General features: G+C 37.0%; 1 protein-coding gene across 1 annotated transcript in view; it reads right to left on the bottom strand.

Moving 5' to 3' along the window:
• The window catches only part of LOC143037348 (carotenoid isomerooxygenase-like), an 82,224-nt gene that overhangs the window by 34,496 nt on the left and 30,356 nt on the right, over positions 1–17,372 (bottom strand). Inside the window, exons 3-4 of the mRNA XM_076205489.1 lie at positions 15,463–15,567; positions 2,691–2,835 (exon numbers count right to left, since the gene is read on the bottom strand). Coding sequence (XP_076061604.1) covers positions 2,691–2,835; positions 15,463–15,567 — 250 coding nt within the window. The remainder of the gene's footprint in view (positions 1–2,690; positions 2,836–15,462; positions 15,568–17,372) is intronic.

Here is a 17,372-nt window from a genome sequence, read left to right as displayed (position 1 = left end):
TTTGTACATATTCATTTCTATAACCAGTATATATTTTCCATTTTTCAGGTCTTCTGTATTTTTCCATCTGGTCCAGGCTTTGTCTCTTTTGTCTTTTAACTCCCTACAACTTTTGTTGTACCAGCATTTTACATATTCTTTTTCTTGTTTTTGTCTTGGGACATACTTTTCCACTCCTTTTTTGTAAATTTTTGTCAAAATATTCCATTTCTCTTCCACTGATGTTTCTTCTTTGTATATTTCTTCCCAGTTTTCTTGTTGGAAGAATTCTCTTATTTTATCAAAGTTTGTTTTTTCATACATCATTCTTCCTCTTCTATATTGTTCATTTCTTTTCATATATTTTTCTTCATTAAGTTCCAGTTCAATCAATATGTGGTCACTTTTACCTATTGGTGTTTTATATTCAATCTTGTCCACTATTCTAGGTTCAGATGTAATTATTAAGTCTAGCCTCGATGGTTCTTCTTCATTTCTATACCTAGTGTTCTCTTGTATCCATTGTGTCATTGAATGGTCAGTAATCATCTCAAGTAGAGCATTTCCCCATGAGTCATCACCACTCTTTACTGTCATTTCTTCCCAGCAGATTTCTTTGCAATTAAAGTCGCCCATCATAACTATTCTTCCTCCGTCTTCCATTATTTTAGTTAATGCTATCTTTGTGTCCTCTAACATACTTTTATATTCACTCTCCTCCCATGAGGCTGTTTTCGGAGGCACATAATTGATCACAAATTTTCTGCTCTTCTTATCTCTGTCTTCCACTTCTATCATAATCATCTCTACTGTATTCTTTCCATATATGACACCTTTCACGTTTATATCCTTCTTAGTCAGGAACATAACTCCACCCCCTTGCTTTTTCTCTCTGTTTCTAATCCAATAATTGTATGCATCATGTCCTACACTGTTGGGTGGTAGTGGGCCTTTTAATTTTGTTTCTACAATTCCCATTATGTCCGGTTCTTTTTCTTTCAAATAATCATTCAGCTCATTCAATCCTGTTATTAATCCATCTATATTTGTGTAAGACACTCTTAGTTTTCTGCCACTTCCATTGTGTTCTCTGTTTCCCTTATGTTTTTCTTTTGTATGTCGAACTTCCTTAGTTTCATGTTCACTACTCTCCAATAGAATCTCTCTTTCTCTGACTCCGTTCTGTTCTCGTTTTTTGTCTTAGCTTCCAGTCTTTTCTGCTTTTCTTCCTCTCTTTCCTCTTTATTCATTTCTCTTTTTATCCATATCTTTTTGTATTGTTCACTTGTTGCTAGTTTCCCTGTTTTGGATAAGATATTCTCTGCCGTTGTTTGTGACTTGAATTTAATCTTAATTGGTCTGGTCTTGTCTGTGCTATACTTTCCGAGTCTAAATTTCTCTTCGATTTGTTTCATAATTCCTGGTTCATCTTCCTGAACTGATTCTAGTAATTGGCTTACTTTTTCATTTTCCTCTTTGATTCTTGTGGTTCTATCTGTGTTGTGTTTCTCTTCCATTCCTAATATAATTATACATTTCTTCTTGTCTGCTAAATCCCTTACTATATTCTCCTTTTGTCTCATCACTTTAATAACTGAGTCTTCAGTATGTTCTTTCAATTGCTGTTTGACTATGTCAGTGAATGAAACCTTATTTCCTTCTTGGGTTTTCTTCCAATTTTTACTTTCTTTAGCTATCGTTTCTCTGTTTTCTTTACTATTCTTCTTCAATTCCTCATTCTCCACCTTTACCTCTCTTAACTGTCTTTTTAGGTCTTCTATTTCATCAGTTAAGTTTTTATTCGCCTTTTCCAGTTCTTCCAATCTTTCAACCCTTTGTAAAATGGTGTTCATATGACCTAACCTACTCTCCAAGTCCTCGATCACCTTATCGACCTTCTCTTCTAGTCTTGTCAGTCGGGGGGGGGGGGGTTGTGTCCCCCCCACCCTCTTTAAATCCCTTGAAAATATTCTCATCACTTTCTGCTATATTGCTCCTATCTATACCTCTAATCTTCACATTCCTATTAGACATGTCGTCATCATCCAACTCGTCTTGGGGTCGTTTGTCTACCTTACGGTGGCCCGTCAGGGCCATTTCCTCCACCTCCTCATTACCTTCCATTTCCCCAGCAATCCCTCCCCCTCTCCTCTTTCCTTACTTTCCCACTACCCCACGAGCAATTTCCCCCCACCCTGCAAATACAAAAAGGCACTTCTCTTTGCGTTGGGATCCACAATCTTCACTTTTCTTCAGAACGTTCTTCAAGCCGTCCGTTCGTTGAAAGTGTGTGTGTGTGTGTGTGTGTGTGTGTGTGTGTATTTTTTCTATAGTGACCTTATATATATAAAATATTTGAAAGCTGTGGAGAATAGATTCCCAGTACAAGGGAATCTGATTTTTTTGTTAATACTATGAAATTTCCTAATGATACATTTGTCCTGTACGCATTTGTCCACTACCCAAACAATTATTGTACTTATACTTATGCGCACTTTGTACCATAAAGACAAAGAAACCATATAGTAAAAATACCTTATCATTACCCCTTTTCGGTGACGAGAAGAAATATGTGACAACCATTTTAATACCTACATCTCGTGCCTACCAGGTATGTAGGGGTCATAGTACAATTACTACAGTTATAGTGTCAATTGTGTCAACGAGGAAGATGTACCATCCTTCCGGAGGATAAAGTACAGTAGACTCACCTTGGAAATGGTTTCAAGTGTACTTGGGTCGATTTTGTGCACGAAGGGCGACTCGGTGGTGGCGTAGTAGTCTTCACCATACCTGACCAGACTGACGGGGGCATTGTCCGAAAACATCTTGTCAAATGCAAATTTGTCTCCCAGCCTGCAAAGGAAAGTAACTTTGTTTAAGTTAATGTCTTCGGTCCAGTGAGGTGCTTACTGGGCAAAGGTATTTCACCCACTTGTGGATTCAATTTGTACACTGATTGTTCAAGCCCATTGTTTCCCACCTGGTCTGATGTTCAGTGTGAAAACGTTTGGCAACTTTAACATTACTGATTTATCTTAAGATCATAAAGGTTTTAACTTAATTTTTCCAGGAAAATATATTCACATATCACAAGTGATATTACTTTTTTACTGATTTATTTTATTTTGCATTTCTTGAGCACTTTGTTGCTCTATCCATTCCACATGTCTGATAAGATTTAGATACCATACAGGAACAAAATATATTGAAAATGTAGACAGAGTAATGATGTTTGTTGACAGAAATTCTATACCAAAATCTATTTATCATACCACTAATCCCAGAATATCATTTGCTTACTCTAATACTCTAATAGAAATACAATACTTAGTTTATTCACAATAGTATTATAAACCTGAAGAATGACTTAGTTATCTGCCTATCAACCTTTTTCTAATCACAACTTGTTTTAGATTATAGCAGAAACGACTTGATTCCCACCAAAATGTTAACTGAAATTTGTTAATGTAGAAATATTAGTGGATTCAATCTATGAATAAATCAACGATTTGTAGTCCAATGCTGATGTTAATGGACTTTCACAAATACTTCTATGAGTTAAAGACTATGCCAACCTCTGCCACATCTCCTCTGCAAACTTCGCTGCCTAGTCTTCCCACACTTTTGTCTGGTCTTCCATGCTTTTCATCTAATAGCTTTACTATGAACTTTCAAGTAGGACATTACTTTGGTTTTACTCTCACTCATCTTCAAACTCGCTTTGAAACATCCTTATTAAGATCACTCAATATATCTTGCAAGTTTTCAAGTGTTTCTGATATGATGATATTGTTATCCACAAGTTTCGGATATTTCCTGTCAGTGTTCAAACTTTTACCTTCCACCAGGGTCACCCATATTGAACAAGTCTTGTATGAAAAATGAGACAAAAATCTGACCCACATGAAAGTACTTTCAGCATGGGAAACACTGCAAGAAAACTAAAAGTAGTATCCTAATGTAGATTATTTATTCTATCTTCTCGATATTCAACGTAGCTGCCATCTCCCTGCAATGCCTAGCATGTACACGCGCGCACGCACACATAGACTGCAACTTGGTACTCTCGACGACGGCGAGCATCTCCCAAGGGACGGTTCATTGTTTCCAAGTGACCTAGTTCACTGACCTTCCTGACGACGCCCTTCAGCGACAATAGATTCTCTGCATCTCAGGTCTAGCCCTCTACTTTGAACAATTGCCTCCCTGCATCTCGGGTCAACCACCTACGCTCTCACAAAGGATCTCGGCCGGCGCCTCTCCGCGTCGGACCCAACCTTCCAAATTTCCTTATAACTCATATGGCAACAGCCTACTATTTCCATGTTTGGCAACCCTTGTACAAATGTAGATAGAATATGTTTCTGGCAACCCTCCGAGTTTTGATCGGAGCTTGCCGTGTATATTGTAGACAGAACTAAGCCTGGCACATTAAAGCCAACAACTCCACCCGAGTTTATTTCACCACCAATTCCCAATGTAGGTAACTTACAACCTACATTACTATCACTCAAATCAGAGATAAATGATTACTTGTGTGTAAATGAGCCTGATATTTTGTGCTCATTAGAGACCAAAATCCCCCCAAAACGTTGACCTACAGCTGGGAAATGACAGATGCATAACCTGGAGAAGAGACAGGATAAAAGGGGTAGTGGGGGTAATCGTTGTTGTGAGAAATGGCATAAAGGTAGAAGATGCAAATCTGAGTGAAGGTAAAGCTGAAGCAATTCACCTGAGTAACTAGAAATACAAAGTAGGCAAAAACTTGGAATGAACCTGAATAACAATAAATATCAGTGGCCACAACTCTCCTTCTAAAGCAGTGGTTCTTAACCCCTGGGTCGCGACCCAAATTTGGGTCGCCAAGCCATTTTATTGGGTCGCTAAGGGTTTGCAGAAAATAATTATTTTCCCACTATAAATTTATTATAATTATATACTGTAATAATTAAAATACATGATGCCTAGTTTTAGGATTCTAAGCAGACCATGATTAAATAAAAAATAAATAAAACCCGCTTTTAAAAGCATAATCATATTACTTATAAAAACAATTCGTATATCTATGTAGGCTTGGGTCGCGATGCTTGATTTGTGCAAAATTTTGGGTCGCTGCCAAAAAAGGTTAAGAACCACTGATCTAAAGAAAACTATTGAACAAATTAACAATGTAATCCTTATAGGAGATTTTAATTGCATTGAGGTCAACTGAGAAGAGTGGGAAGCAAGTGGCAAGGCAGATTCCTAGGAAATACCCTGTAAAATATAGCAATGGAAAACGCAATGGCCCAATGGGTAATGAAATTCTAATAAGATTAGATGTTACCAAAGTAACTACCTTTGACCTATAGGTCAAAAGTAACGACATGACAATTTCACCTGGCAGATGAGGGAAGAGCTAAGGAATAAATCACAAAGGCAAGGGAGACTCAATTTTGGGAAGGCAGATAAATCAGGCATGAAGACATTCTTTGAAGAATCAGACTGGAAGGAATTCATGAATATCACAGGAATAATGAATGAATATGGGCCAAAGATTAGTGGAATGAAGAGGTAAAAACAAGATTGGTTCAACAAAAGGTATCGGGCAGAAAAACAATGATATAGCTTGGGGAAAACGGAGGAAGGGATGAAGCAATAAAGATAGCATTTACAATAATTAGACTTATAAACCTGAATAATGACATGTCATTTTCCTTTTTTTGTGTGTTTATTTATTTATTATTTGTTTATTCACAACTTGTTTTGGATGATGGCAAAAATTATTTCATTTCCACAAGCTACACACGATTATACAAGAATCTGCAGAGAAGAGGGAAGGAATTTTGAAAAGGGTGTTGTACATAATTGCAGATATGAACCGAAACTGTTTTACACATCATGGTAAATTAAGAGACAGAGAAGTAATCACTGATAGTGGGTGATAAGGTCTTTGAGGAGGTCTCAGCTCAAACATAGATAATAAAAGAAAGTTTACAATTTGTCTTCACAAAAGAAACCATTTTTTTAGGGAAGGTGAACAAGAATTTGGGTTTAGAAGATTAAAGGTGAAAGTGAGGAAAGTGCTTAAAGGGTAATTTTTTTTTTTTTTTTTTTTTTTTTTTTTTTGTAAATAAGAGGTATCCAATTTTACCGGAACTAGTTTTTAGTACTTCCCAAAGCTAAATAAATTACACAAAACCTGTAATTTTTTATTCATTGTAATTTGAAATTACTGATCCTATCACCAAAATGTTGTCTACCTCAGACATTCTCCCAAAACCTAACCTTAGTGCCATCTACTCCTTTGTGACATCCCCAGTTGTATTCTTCATGCATTGTCATTACGGTAGATGAATGGTGATCGTGTCGAGTGCCACAGTCTATTTGATATAAAATTCAGGAATTATGAAAATGAAGAAAGAACTAATGGGGGGGAAATACGCGATGAAGATGAAAAGAATGAGAGAAAATAGGCTAAGAATAATAGTATATCAATAACATATAGAACTCAGATAAAAGGATAGGAGAAGAAGGCTTACAACAACTGCCCAGTAACAATAATTGTTCTGGTACGGAGCATACATGGGGAGCTAAATGAAAGGGCTAGATGCTTTTACAATAATACTGAATGGCCTTTCTTTTAAGCATATGCAAAACAAGTGATAAGAGATACTGTTTTTGGAAATTTAGATTAAATTTATCAGATAAGCTTAGAAAAATAAAAACAGGAAAAAAGATAAGTGAATAGAAATACATAGAAGAAATACAAGGAAAGGGTAAATAAAACAAAATAAGATAGAAGATAGGTTAATTTGGAAGAGAGGGTGTTGCCAAGGTTTCTAACATAACTGATAATTTTATAATTCAAGTTACATAAAACCATGTTCTCGCACAGGCGGACACAAAGTTTAACTTTCTAATTTTTTAAACTGCAGAAATATTTGTTTTCTGAATTCAGAGAAACAATACTGACTAAACAATATATAAAACAGTATTTTTTATTAGACCTATGGTGGAATTTAATTTCAGTTTTATATATTCACTATTATCACAGTTTAATAGCTGGCTAAATAAGAGCGTGCAGTATAGAAATAAATGTATAAAACACTTGTCATTTTTTGGAATGGATTAGAATGTTCTTAGCGATACTCGTAGTGAAGTTTTCTTTTCATACAGTGTGTAAACAATCTAAAATTATATATTAAACTTGTGTAAAGAATAATCAACAAATCGCCATAATTAATATTTTTATTGGCACACGGGCTAAGATGAAAAATATTTGTATTACGTTGTAGAAGACATTGTTTATAAACTTTGTGGTATCGAGGAGGTGTAGTGTGAATGTGCTGCAGGATTGTGCACACGGCAAAGATGTTGAATTCGTCACGTATATTACCCTCGGTTGTTGTTGTTGTTGTTGTTTTTATGCTCAAAGACAGCACTGAAGAACCAACATGCACACAGGTAAGCATGAATGCTACACCATTATGAAAACTTCTTCAGGTAGATATTTAGGTACAAATGAATAGCCCACAACTATGCCGTCTATCCATATATCTTGGCTGTTGTCAAAGATGTTTAGGACATCGAGACTACTCTCAAAAGACAATGAAAAACTCTCAATATTGCTAAATAATGTCGGTTTTGCTACAGGACGCTTGGATTGATGCACAACTCATGACATCATTGGATGCTATATACCTGTGGTGTGACTGCGTTATGTCGTGTGTGTGAAGTTGGCACTCCCGACACGAGAGCAAAGGTCACTCGTAGAACCACGGGCGTGGTATCGAGAGGAGAGTGAGCTTGCGGCGAATCAATTTTTTGTGAGCGTATGGAGTGAAAGCTGGGAGGGAGGGAAGTGAAAAAGGGTGCAAACTTAGGAAATAGACAAATGTAGAAATAGTGGATAGGATTAGATAGTGTGTGAGAGAGAAGACTTTAATGAACAACATCGTCATCCCATCTGGCAGAGAAAAGAGAATTATCGTTAGGTGGAGCGATCGCTCAGGCCAGAGTACCCAGTACCAATGAATTCCGTGTTTCCGAATGCAGATTAGAAGATGAATATTTTGGTCAAAAGTCCCTCAAATAGTAATTTCGAGATAAGATATTAGTTTTAAACACGGTTTTCGTGAAAATAAATGACATTACAAAAGAGAAAATAAAAAGTTGTCCGTACATCTTTGTCATTCGATGGGACTAAAAGTTTCAGGATATGATGTGATCTCAAACTGAATATTTAAAGAATTAGGGAACAACTGGCAGGCAATATTCACATTTTTATTGTATTTTCATTAAAAGAATGGATAATGCTGCACGATTGGAAAAGACACAGTGGTCACAAATTCACAAAGATTTAGTAAAGAGACAACTAACTATAGCCCAGTATCACTGACTATCTCAATACATGTATTCAAATCTAAATATGACAATTGGAAATTAAGAATATGAACCAAGTTGGAACTGAACATAAATTTGAGGCTAGATATGATAATAACGAGAGTAGGAAATGGTACCCGACAAGCACTGCTCCTTTCGTATTCACTACAATTAGGTTTAAGTTCCAGGGGCCACTGCTATCTGTCACGGCCTTGATAACGATCAAGGGAATACACCAGATATTTGGAGATACCGTCATAATGATAGCGGGGACCATTGGGTACCCTATGAATATATAGGGTTCCGTCAAATATATCTAAGAAGGTGGCACAAAAGTCAATTTCACCAGAAATCATATACAGCAAGGAGATGAGATTAAAATGCCATAACCTCTTAACTAATTATGAACAATATTTTCATAGAAATACCTCATTTTACGAGGACCGGCTTTTTCGAGACTCCGGGTTTGTGAGTTTTGTTTTATAATATAAAAATAAAAATGTTGCAGTCAAATTGTGTGACGACGCGCGAAACGTTTTGATGCGTCTACTACGTATTTCAGCGGCTTTGACCCATCGTTTTTCGCTCATATTTCCGAAATAACCATTCACATCAGTATGATATATTAGCACAGCCTAATTCACACCCGGCCATAATTTTTGACGTTAGAGTGCATTTACAAGTGTATTTAATTACGGCGTTTACTCTTGATATTAAGTGTGTCGTAGCCGACACCCGTGAAGTAAATCGAACAGGTGAAGTCGTGACGTCATCACAAACTACCTCGTGTATCCCAACTTCACTTGTTCGATTTACTTCACGGGTGTCGGCTACGACACACACAATATCAAGAGTAAACACCGTAATTAAATACACTTGTGAATACACTATAACGTCAAAAATTATGGCCGGGTGTGAATTAGGCTGTGCTAATATACCATGCTGATGTGAATGATTATTTCGGAAATATGAGCGAAAAACGATGGGTCAAAGCCGCTGAAATACTTAGTAACAGATGTTTATTGCCACGAAGTCTCAGTTTACACGCGTTCATTGTTGAAAGTGGATGCAACATATTATTTTGTGGAAAATTTAAACCCTGCCAACATCTCTAAATTAAAGTGTTCAACAGACATTAACTTGAATAAAAAAAAAAAACGAATATTATCACTTTGGAAATGAGATATGGAATTGTTAAAATGCACGATCGTGGTGCAGCTGTGAAAAATATTTATAACAAAATTCCTCTGGACTCGTGAACGGTCTGCACAATTCTTAAAGAAAAGCAGAAATATTTATAGCTTGTGTAAAATACGCAATCAACCAGGGCTCGTAAAAAAAGGAAGCATTATTCGTGATATAGAAAAAATAAATAAATGCATGGATTAGTGACAAACGAAACGCATATCAAGCGTCAATTTGCAGCAAAGCAGCGGTACCTTTCAATATCCTATTGACTGGGCTAATTCTTATGAGATGATTTCTTATAGATCTTTATTAGAAAGAACCGTTATCAAATCCAGTCACATTAAGCATACCTTCGATAAAGATATTAATTTAAGTTTAGGTTTATATAAATTTGATGATTTTACTATTAAGAAAATTGTAAAAAATGCTACAAGTGTTACCAGGCCGGGGTGATTTAACGTCATATGACCAAATGTCCTTAAAAGTAAACGCTTCTCAACCTGGTTATGAAGCATCTTGTGTGTCCTTCCCATGTTTCCTAGCTTGTCTACTACTTTATGTATATATATCCACCTAGGTCTCTGTAACTGTGTATTCCTTGATAATGCCTTAAATAGACGAAAACGTTCGACCTAAGTTTCTTATTTCCCAGTGGGGTTTTTTCTGCAATATATACATATATATATATATATATATATATATATATATATATATATATATATATATGTGTGTGTGTGTGTGTGTGTGTGTGTGTGTGTGTGTGTGTGTGTGTGTGTGTGTGTGTGTGTGTGTGTGTACACACACACACACAAATGTTCAGACTAACAACACGTAAAAATAGAGCTCCCGAGAAGCACATTAAAAGCGGAACGTCTCAACCGTTCAGCCATAGCAGGATACTTAGGTTGTGTTAAAAGGGAAGGGGAATGCTCGTGGATGCCCGAGATGTTTTAATTACAGTGCAAATAATGAGTATTCCATTTTGAAAGATAATGAAAACAGGCCAGAAAAGTCCCCTCGTGGCAAAGCAACGAAGCGAAACGTAAACAAACCCAGAGCCATCTACCGGCATAATAGCAAAATAAAATGTAAACATGAGCTTTAGATCGCCATTAGGTACAAAAATATTTTTTAGATAGTGGCGAAGAAGGGCCATTCGTTGGGTTTACTGGGTACGAGAAAAGACTTATTTGTGAAATTAGAGAGATGAGATTTATGAAGGAATCATAGAAGCAAGAGACTAACGATCTAAAGAAAGCGAATCATGAAATAGATAAGGAAGTGAGTGACTTAAAGAAATGAAAAGCTGAAATAAACAAGGAGGTAAGTGCATTAAAAAGAGAACTGGTCGAGTTAAAATGTGAAAATGAGAGGTTGAAAAATAATTATACCATTAATAGTTCGACCATAAAGAAAGAGGTAAATGAACAAAAGCAATGACCGAGAATAAGGAAAGAAATATAGGAGAGGGTGATTTACAACAGCTCAAGAAAGAATGGATGACAAAAAAATTTATGTTGATTTTTAAAGAAATTGTTCATCAAGAAATGCAGGAGAATGGCAAAGATGCAGACATTCAGGTAATTAAAGAATAAGAAAATCTGGTAAGATATACAGTGGACAAAAAGAAGTGTGTAGTAGTATATGGTCTAAAGGAAAAATATAACCATAATTGGTCCCTGAGAGATAAAGAGGAGAAAGGTTTGGCAAGAAAAGCTCTAAAAGTAGTACAGGACGAAGAGTAAGAAATAGAGGAAAAGCACAGAATAGGAAAATATGCAGAAGAAATCGACCCCTAAAGATCAAAATAAGGCACAAATGGCAGCGGAAGAAATATTAGCAAAAACAGGAAATTTAACAAAAAGTGAACACTATAAAAGTATATGGGTAAAAAGAGACATGAATTATGAGGAAAAAGAAAGAAAAGATATTAAGAAGCGAAGCTAAAAAACAAAAAACAAAAAAAAAACAAAAAAAAAAAACAAAAAAAACTAGAAAAGAACTGAGACCGAGAAAACAAAGTTATATTGGAGAGTTTTAGACATGAGACTGAAAAAAATGTACATTCAAGAAAAAGAAACAAAAGGAATAGAATGAGATGGAGAGAGCAGAAAATTAAAAATTACTTATGTTAATATAGACAGATTAATCTCAGGATTAAATTTATTAGATGATTACCTGTCAGGAGAAAAACCAGACATAATGGGAATTGTGAAGACAAAATTAAGGGGTCTACTATTACCAAACAGTATTGGACATGCGTAATATAATCACTGGTTTATAGATAGAGAGGAGAAACAAAGCGGTGGAGTCATGTTCTTGGCTAAGAAAAAAAAATAAATGTGATGAAAATCATAAATGGAGAGAACAGGGTGATCACAATAAGAGTTGAAGATAGTGACAGGAAAAGTAGAACGTTTGTGGTGATTAATGTGCCCCTAAGAAAGAGTGATTATTCTAAAATGTTGGAAGATGCAAGGCTTTCATTAAATGAGGTGATGAAAGATGGAGGAAATGTGGTACTTATGGGAAATTTTAACTGCAAAGAAATCTGTTGGGAAGAGATGACAGTGGAAAGGATTTATGAGGAAACGTATTATATGACCATAGCACATACAATGACACAATGGGCAAAAGAAAACACTAGATTTAGAAATAATGAAGAGCCGTCGAAACTAGATTTTTTATTCACGTCAGAATCTGAAATTGTGGATAAAATTGAATACAAGACACCAATTGGGAAGAGTGACTACATACTACACGAGTTAGAAATAAACGAGGAAATATATATATATATATATATATATATATATATATATATATATATATATATATATACATACATACATATACCAAGGCTTTTTCCCCCTTCCAAGGGAGGTAGCCAAAAAGGGAAAGGCACAAAAACACTCCCACCCATTTCATCCCTAAATACACTCCACACCCCTCCCACCCTTCCTCTCATCTGAGCACCTCCTGGATGACGGGTCATCCCTGCACCCTGCCCACCGCCCTGGGTCAGAAGCAGTGTCGCAAGACACAGTACATCCACAGCGAGGCCGCTTCATTTAATCGGCGACCCCCCCTCTCCGTCCCCCTTTGCATATAAGGCGAGGACGGGGAGAAATCCCTTCGGGCTGCGTCAAAAATTACTCACACATACTACCCCACCCCCCACTTCCCCGCCCATTCCTCCTCATGCAGTCACAACATCATCCATATACAACCATTCTCCACTCACCTCTGTCTTCCGTCCTCTCCCTTCCTTCCTCAACAGACATTCCCCTCTTCCCCAAAGCCCCCTTCACCCCATCCATCCACCTCATCCTAGGACGTCCCCTCATGTTCACTCCCTCCACATCTGCCTTCCATACCTCTTTTACTAGTCTTTCTTCACTCATTCTTTCCATGTGTCCAAACCATCCTAATATTCTTTCATCGACCCTATCTCCCAAATCCTTTTTCACCCCTGTTCTCCTCCTCACCTCCTCATTTCTCACTCTATCTAGCCTAGTAACCCCCACCATACTTCTCAGACACCTCATCTCAAACACATTCAAACTCCTTCTCTCTTCTTCTCTTATGTTCCACGTTTCTGCCCCATACAGTGCTGTTGGCACAATCACTCCTTCATACAGTCTCCTCTTCGCATCCATTCCCAAATGTCTATTCCTCATTACACTCTTTAAACCACCAAGGCATTTACTCGCTTCTCTCAATCTACATTCTACCTCCACCTTCACTCCACCTTTTCCTGCTACACTTGCACCCAAGTATCTAAAACTATCCACTTCCTCCAGTCGCTCTCCCTTAATGTTCACTTCCAGTCTACTGCCACTTTCACCCCTTGTACATCTCATCACCTTACTTTTACCCACATTTATCTTTAGCTTTCTTCTATCACATACTCTCCCAAACTCTGCCACCAGCTTCCTCAATCCCTCCTCTGACCCTGCCACAAGCGCAGTGTCGTCCGCAAACAACAGCTGGCTCACCTCCCACTTTTCTCCATTTTCTTTAACCATCTCCAATCCCTGACTCACTACCCTAGCATTCACCTCTCGCACCACCCCATCCATGTATAAGTTGAACAGCCAGGGCGACATAACGCATCCTTGACGAAGTCCCACCTTTACTTCAAACCACTCACTCTCTCCATTTCTAATCCTGACACATGCTCTACTACTCTCATAAAAACTCTTGACAGTTCCCAAAAGCTTTCCTCCTATCCCATAAATCTGCATAACCTCCCACAGTGCCTTTCTGTCTACCCTATCATAAGCCTTTTCCAGATCCATGAAAGCCCAAAAAACATCCTTCCCCTTTCCTATAGCTTTCTCACATATCTGTCTTACCACAAAGATCTGATCTACACAACCTCTACCCGTCCTAAATCCACACTGTTCCTCACCAATTACTCCCTCTGTTCCTCTCCTAATCCTCTCAATTAAGATCCTCCCATAAGCCTTCCCTACTACACTCAACAGGCTAATCCCTCTGAAATTACTACATTCACACTTGTCCCCTTTTCCCTTGTAAAGAGGAACTATACAGGCACTACTCCAGTCCTCCGGTACTCTACCCTCTCTCCAGCAAACATTAAATAACCTCACTAACCAGTCCACCATCACTGAACCTCCCTTTTTCAGACATTCTGCATGGCATCCATCCAGACCAGGTGCCTTACCTGCTTTCATCATCTTTACAGCTGCCTTCACCTCATCCTTCCTTATTTCTCCTCCATTCTCCTCACTCATCACTCTCATTTTCTTCGCATTTCCCACTGCAGCTATCTTTCCTTCCCTATCCTCCTTCACATTCAGCAACTCCCTAAAATATTCTGCCCATCTTCCCCTCACTGCCATCTCTTCCATTATCAACTCTCCATCTGTACCTTTTACCTTTTCTTCCCTACTTGATTCGCCTCCTCTTCCTCTCTTAATTTCTTTCCAAAACATCTTTTTATTACTTTCAAAATTTTCTGTCATACTCCTACCCCATTTCACATCTGCTCTCCTCTTTGCCTCCTTTACCTTTTGCTTTACTTCTCTTTTCTTTTCTTTGTACATCTCATATGACTCCCCTGTCCTCTTTTATATACATATATATATAAAGAAAATGAGAAATGCAGGAAAGGAAGACTGACGTATAGAAAACGTACTTTGAGAAACTTAGGAATTTTTTTCTTAAAGAGAGGTGGGAAAAATTCTCCAATGAAGAAATACAATTGGAAGAAAGGACAGTAATAGATGAAGAACAGCTTTCCTAACAGAGTGGTAGATGTATGGAACAAAATAGACGAAACAATAGTGTTTACAAAAACCATACACGAATTTAAGAGGAAATTAGACATTGCGAGATACAAAGAACTAGGTAAAATACACACACACTCATATCTGGAATAAATTGGATGAGTATACAGTGAGTCCAAAATCTATACAAGAATTTAGAATTTAAGAACGAACTTGATGCTGAAAGATACAAATACGGGTTACTACGACCATATCTCTCTTCCCGTAAAATACAATAAAGTAAATACACGCACACACAATTACACACACACACACACACACACACACACACACACATATATATATATATATATATATATGTATAGACATTGGGACAAATTATGGGAAAGGTGGAGGGGGAAACACGAGTCTTTATCTGAATATTGAGTTTATTCTTGACCGATTTCGTTTACAAAAGCGAAACTGGTCAGGAATAAACTCTATATTCAGATAAAGACTCGTGTTATCCCCTCCACCTTTCCCATATATATATATATATATATATATATATATATATATATATATATATATATATATATATATATATATATATATATATATATATATATATATATACAAGTGCATTTGCATATCGTATAAAATAAAATTCAGTAGCTAATGAAAATGGACTTACTTGGCGAGCTTGCTTTTTGCCGCAGAACATCCCTTGGTTCCGAACTCCGACACCACGATTTGCTCGCTCTCGCTGTTGGTCATGAAGGCGTAACTTTTGAGAAACCTGTCAGTAGAGGAGAAATCGAGATGAGAAAAGTTGTCTGTATAATACTTAATTTTACCTACCTACTTTTGGTGTATTGGTGTACGTTGGAAACGCGTCTTAAAAATCAGGCCGGTTCTACATGCTACTTACTTTCCTCAAGGGTATTTCGAGTTCCAAAGGTGTGTGTGATAGTGATAGGGTAAATAAAGACTCAAGCAGAGAATGAAAGAAGCCGTTGATACAAAGGAAGTAAACAATGTAAAGAGGTATCAATCTCATTAGTTTTCATCGCCCGGTAAAAGAGAGACATTTCGGGGACATCAGGCGTTTCTCGAGGCCATATCAATTGCGACTCCTTATCCTTCATTTAAGTGATTTCAAGAGACCTCTTTGAATTATCTGTGTGTAGGCACTATTAGACGACCTATTCGTTATCAAGGCGCCCTATTTATTATGTATGGCAGCAAACATGTGGCATCTTTACTCAGTAGTAAAGGGTGGAACTTAGCCTGAGCGGTGTTTCGATCGATGAGGAAGTTCAGATGAGGATCCCTTTCTTGAAGTGAGTGAATCACTTCCCCACACATGATTTAGTGCAGACTAGTGCGGCTATTTTATTATGTATTTACGGGTTCTTTACATATAAAATCACCAGGATAATTTTATCTAATTGTAGATTTGAAAAATTTAAGTGGATTTGTTGTTAAGTTGAAAATAAAAATATTGTGACACCGAAAGTAGTTTCCGGAACAAATATGGCATTGTCCTTATGTACGTCAGAATTACGATGCGCGTGCAAATCCTGAGTTCCTCCGTGGCATCAGCTAAATCTCCGAGGAGGACAATCCCACATCTGTTCCACAGCATTATTGTGATAGGTATTTAGTTTTATTTAAATGTAAATATAGTATCTGTGATATGTATTTCATGTGATTCATTGTGATATGTAATAAAGTGATAACATACTAAAGTGTATTATTCTTGTCAAATTTTTCCTTAATTATATGGCCTAATATATAAAATTCTTCTCATATTTTCTCTTAACTATATGGCCTAATATATATAAATGTGGGTAAAATGTATAACAAACAGATAAAATTACATATCACAAAAAAAAAAAAAACCTGGACGACTTGTCCACATATCTGTGGACGAGTTGTCCGTTCCCTGCCCGTTTCTCCCGAGCCACCACCACCACCAACCGCCCCTTCATCGCTCACGAAAAGCGCTTATTGGCAATAGCTCTCTTTTTATACACTACTATCTTTTCATTTTCCTACAGACATTCTTCCCCTCCCACACAAACCGATACCGCGCGAGCGAGTGGTCTGCCCTAACTAGTCGACAGTCGACTCTCCTTTATACGGTCGAAGTGTGTGCGAAGGTCGTCTGGAAATAGTCGAGCACCGCCGAAGACGACGTCGACTGTTAACATAATTTTAATTCAAGAAATCAGATAAGATAATTTAGATGTTGTTATCCCAAGTTCAAATTCAAGAGGGTATATATGGCGAGTATAGTTTCTAAACATTTTTTTAACAAATACTCGTATATAAATCGAACATATTTACAAAACTCTAATATGGGTAAAGACTGCTACAAGCCTCATATCCATCAGCAGTTTAATCATACATTAAGACTAGTTTAGGTTTGGATGAACATATTGTAAGGCTTCAGAAAAAAATAGCCAGATTTTAGTGTCATTCACTGAACTTTGGAAATAAATAATTGATAGAATTTCAAGGATGTGTTCTATAATACCTGGATCTACATTTATAACTGCTCAAGACTTGCGCACTCAAAAATAAAGTGATACTCATCAC

Source organism: Oratosquilla oratoria, chromosome 2, assembly GCF_046742065.1.
Source record: "Oratosquilla oratoria isolate Oo_2021 chromosome 2, ASM4674206v1, whole genome shotgun sequence".
NCBI classification, from domain to species: Eukaryota; Metazoa; Arthropoda; class Malacostraca; order Stomatopoda; family Squillidae; genus Oratosquilla; species Oratosquilla oratoria.
This window is presented reverse-complemented; position numbering and strand designations above follow the sequence as displayed.